Source organism: Strongylocentrotus purpuratus, unplaced genomic scaffold, assembly GCF_000002235.5.
Source record: "Strongylocentrotus purpuratus isolate Spur 01 unplaced genomic scaffold, Spur_5.0 spur5_scaffold_19, whole genome shotgun sequence".
In the NCBI taxonomy this organism is placed as follows: domain Eukaryota; kingdom Metazoa; phylum Echinodermata; class Echinoidea; order Camarodonta; family Strongylocentrotidae; genus Strongylocentrotus; species Strongylocentrotus purpuratus.
Genome location: NW_022145604.1, coordinates 30,853,370 through 30,857,784, shown reverse-complemented (window position 1 = coordinate 30,857,784; position 4,415 = coordinate 30,853,370). Strand labels below are relative to the sequence as shown.

The 4,415-nt window shown below is 42.5% G+C and overlaps 1 protein-coding gene across 1 annotated transcript; it reads right to left on the bottom strand.

Annotated features, from left to right (window-relative positions):
* Positions 1 to 1,861, bottom strand: LOC100889345. Its single transcript, XM_030990865.1, has one exon. The coding sequence runs from the start codon at positions 1,770 to 1,772 to the stop codon at positions 456 to 458; it is 1,317 nt and encodes a 438-aa protein (XP_030846725.1). The 5' UTR covers positions 1,773 to 1,861; the 3' UTR covers positions 1 to 455.
* Positions 1,862 to 4,415: the final 2,554 nt, after the last annotated feature.

The window sequence follows — 4,415 nt, the reverse complement described above, 5'->3', positions numbered from 1 at the left end:
AGTGGCATGAATGGTCTACCTTAGTTAAGTCCAACTTTAAGTCGATCTTAGCCTTTGTAAAATACTCCCCTGGTCTCTCAATCAGGACATTTTTGGTTCAAATCCTGCCTCGGTATTAACGTCCTTTAATGGCAATTCATTAATTCACTTTTGCCACTTTCCACCAAGGTGTAAATGGGTATCCGATATGCTAGAGCGCTACGTAACCATGATATTATTTTGTCCGCTCGGCTATGACCATAGTAATGATGTTTATTTCAATTAGCATAATGATACCATAATGATGTCCAGAAATACACGAATAATTATTGTTAAAGAAAATCCACCATGTAAACTTCTGACGGGTGATTTGTCTACGATATGAAATGATGGCGTATTGTCTTTTTTAGTTTGAGAGGCAGCTTTTGAATGCACTTTGGAACCTTAGTCTCTCTCTCAGGCTCTGGTGCCGATAGTCAACTGCTCAAGTCTATCTTCGTCTTCTTCTCATCCTGGCGAAGAGTGTCCTGAAGCCTGTACCAATCATCCAGGACGAACTGTCCCCGGTTACACTTGATGTGGGTTAGGTTCTCTACTTCTCGGGGCAGTTTACACGTACGCAGCATAACAGGTACGATGCATCGTCGCTTCAAGGATTCCATATGTGCTCTCTGGAGCTCATAACGACACCAGTGGTCTCTGAGAGAGTCTGGCGACAAGATCAGGATGGTACGATACGACTCGTCGATGTTCTCCGCAATGTTCTCTGCGATGGTCGCACCGTACGCGTAATCACGGTAGCGGATACAACCGCGGACGTTGAAATCTTTCTCCAGCTTCTTCACAAACGAGACAGTCCATTTGTGATCGATGTGAGAGAAACTGACGAAGAAATCGAATTTGTAAGGGCTAGGCTGACGAAGGAATACGGGTGATATAGGACTGACGTAAGCACACTGGTTCTCGGATAAGATGTTCACAAATCCTGGTCGTTCGGAAGAGCAGTAGTCAAATCGTGACAGGTCGCATTCAAAACCGCAGCAATTGATGCCATGATTGTGGGTGAAGATATTTTGTAGGATCGAGACCTGCTTCTGCAGTCTCCCTTGAGCTTTCTTAACTTCTGCAAACTGCACTAGGGCGCCCTCTTCTTCGCCCATTTTCCGGAGGCACTGTGCCCATCGAGAATGTGTTTGGGCGATGTCGAAGTTGTCATCATGGTTGGACCGTACTGCGAGACTGAACTCCTGCACGGCTTTGTCGTAGTCACCTCTGAGAAAAGAGATGTAGCCTAGGTCCGAGTGATCTGCGTGCACTTGTTTGAATTTCAGGGCTGTCTCAAACTGTTCTTGAGCCTTTGCGAGTAGACCAAGTGGTCGTTCCGAAGTTACCTTCTGTTCCTTACCATAGATATCCTCGTACATTGCTAGGTACAACAATCCTAGATGGCGATGTCCGAACCAGGAAGGTTCCTTTTCAATCGACTTGTGAAACATTTTTTCTGCGCGGTCGTACTGTTTCATCAGGGTCAGTTCAGAGGCAACTCTCCTTAAGACGATGTGGTGGTCTGGTTGCAGTGATAACGCCTGCTCGTAACAATCCATCGAGGTATATGAATGGAGATGAACAGTATCAAGCAAGGCTTGGCCAAGGGATCTTGATGGCTTTGTCCGCAGAAGGATGCCCATAAACACCCAAGAGAGGGCGCGGTAGGATCGTGGGGCATCTGCCATTTCTGTCACCGAAGCGAGGCACACGGTGGCTTCCTTGAAGCTGGGTTCTGTAACAGCCATAGCTGCTTGTCCTGCAACCAGCTGACTGTCTCGACGGTAGAGAGCAAGGCCGTAGTCGAAAATCCATTCGGCCTTTTCCGGGACGTCGGTCTCGGCTCCAATTTCTACTGCCTTCTTGATAAAAGCCGTGTAACTGAAGGGTCGTACGTCCTGTTCAAAGTGTCGAATCGCGTGGGCACGATCAGCGTACGCGCGAGCTAGATGCACGGGTTCTCGGTTGGACACCAGTGTCTGCAACTTCTGAATGAATTCGTGATAGTGTTTCAATTTCGACTGGCGTTTATAGAGAACTGCCAAGTTGCCAGTAGCAACGATGTTTTCAGAGTCCAGCTCCAAGACTTCATCGAACTTTTCCTCCGCTTTCTTCTGGTCATTAAGTGAATACAATATGAATCCCTGCAGATTTTTAATAGAGCAAAAATAGGTCGGCAGCTCGGAGAATTCTACTTTCCGCGATTCAAGTGACATCCATGACTTTTCGAGTTGTTCTTGAGTGATCTTAAGAAGTTCTGGCCATGTTAGATGGCACCCAACCTCTCCTATGACGTCATGTTCTAAATCCATCTTGACGAGTCTTGAGTTCCAATCTCCAAAGTTATCAGCGTATGACAAAGTCGACTCTCCGGGCACAATATAATGTATCAAATCCCTCGCTTATTTTCCATTAAAAGGCCATTCCTGTAAAACAAAAGAAAAAGGTAATTTTGGTCAACTCGCTCTAGATTTGATCTAAAGTAACATAATCAATACAATGATGAACGGTAAGGTAAGGGTAATAATAATAATAATAATAATAGCCTAATAAGTCCACACCAAATTTTATTAAACCGAAACGGAAATTCTTTTTGCCCAATTGATCGTGAGCCCGGCAGCCACTGAGCAGCGCCAGATCGACGTTGCCCTATCTCTTATTGTTGAACGCCAAACAAGGTAGCAACAACTCCCATCTTTTATCTTTTAACGTCTTTTGGTATGACGCGGCCGGGGTTCGAACCCACGACCTCCCGGTTGTGAGGCGGACGCTCTACTGACTGAGCCAACATTCCGGTGGTGGTATTCTCTTTCAACCGAATGGTTCTTAGCCTTTGAAAGTGATTTATGTGTTTCTGGAGGCAATGCAAATAAAAGGTGTTAATGTACAAATCTATTTTAATTCTATATCAAAAACTTGCAAACATTACACAAGTTCAGTCAATCTTTCGACGTAGCAATTATTCTGTTTTTGTCATCAGACCGTTATTCTTCCTTTTTAATTAGTTATGATAAGGTCACCAAAAGCCGTCTCATGGCCGGGACGTATTAGATAAAAAGATGAAGAATCATTATCTAACTGCAAGTATATTATCATCATTCTTCGATCACTGAAATGCAATTTCAATTGTAAAAACAAGGAAGCTCTTTAGTCTATTGAAAACTTTTTAAAATTAAATTTAGCTAGCATATACATGGTTCTGATATTGTTCCAAACATTAACATTAACAAATCAAGGGTTATTAACGAAACCACCACCACAACCACCACCACTACTACCACCACATCCTTCCTTCCTTCTACTTATATTACATACTCATGTATTGAGCAAGCAATTGATTAATTATAATTTTATAATTTTCCGCATTACATTACACACGTTTTATCATGCAAGGAAGGGATATAATATTTACATAATGTTGTAAATATTTCTGATAGTTTGTCGTTATTTTGATCGGTTACATAGAGGAACGGACGCAATTTTATTGGGCGCGTGGGGGGGGGGGGGGGGGGGGGGGGGCAAATTTTCAAGTTTATATTTTGTCATTAAAATAGACGAAATAAGAGATAAAATAAAAGTTGCCCCAATAAGATGCCCGTTTACGAAGTTGCAGAAAATAATATAAAGTTTCAAACATTGTTCGGGGAGAGAGACTGCAGCCCTCTTCCCCCTCTATTACTCCTATTTAAATGAAACGGTATTATGAAATACTCATTTTTAAATTCTATATACCAATTGTTTCAATCTATAACTCTTTCATAGGTTGGTAGGCCTACTCATAGACTAGCTTTCCAATAAACTCAAAACAGCCCCCCCCCCCCTCCTCCAGCAGCACCATCGTAAGCAGCAAAAACATTGCCAAATCCCAGGATTATGCGTTGATGTTAATGTTTGTTCGGTTTGTGGTTTTTCATAGAAAATTGACATATTCAGAGAGAGCATTAGAGTGCACTGGAAGTCCGGAACCTTGAAAACTATTCAGAAATGTCTGAATAACGGGATGACTCAATCATATTTTGGGGGACACAAAAGATTGACTTCAAAAGGCTCAAATAGCTTTGCCATTATTTCTAATTCAAAATTGTCGAATGGGCTATTGAGTTATGGTTGTGGTGTACGATTCACACCGAAAACAGCGGCATGCACGTATTCGACCCTTGGTCTACATCAGATTACATTGAACAAAAGAAAACTTATTCCTCATAGTCACTTCCCGATTTTGGAGAAAAGCTGAAGTCCGGCACGCAGGGGGTGTTTTGGGGGTTAAACACCCCCTTTGCTCTGTCCCGCTGAACAAATTAAAATGCAAAACATGTTTTAAAGAAGAATTTGCATCGATTTGATAAAAAAAGTTACAAGGATACCTGAAAAAAACAATTAACGTTGGTAAT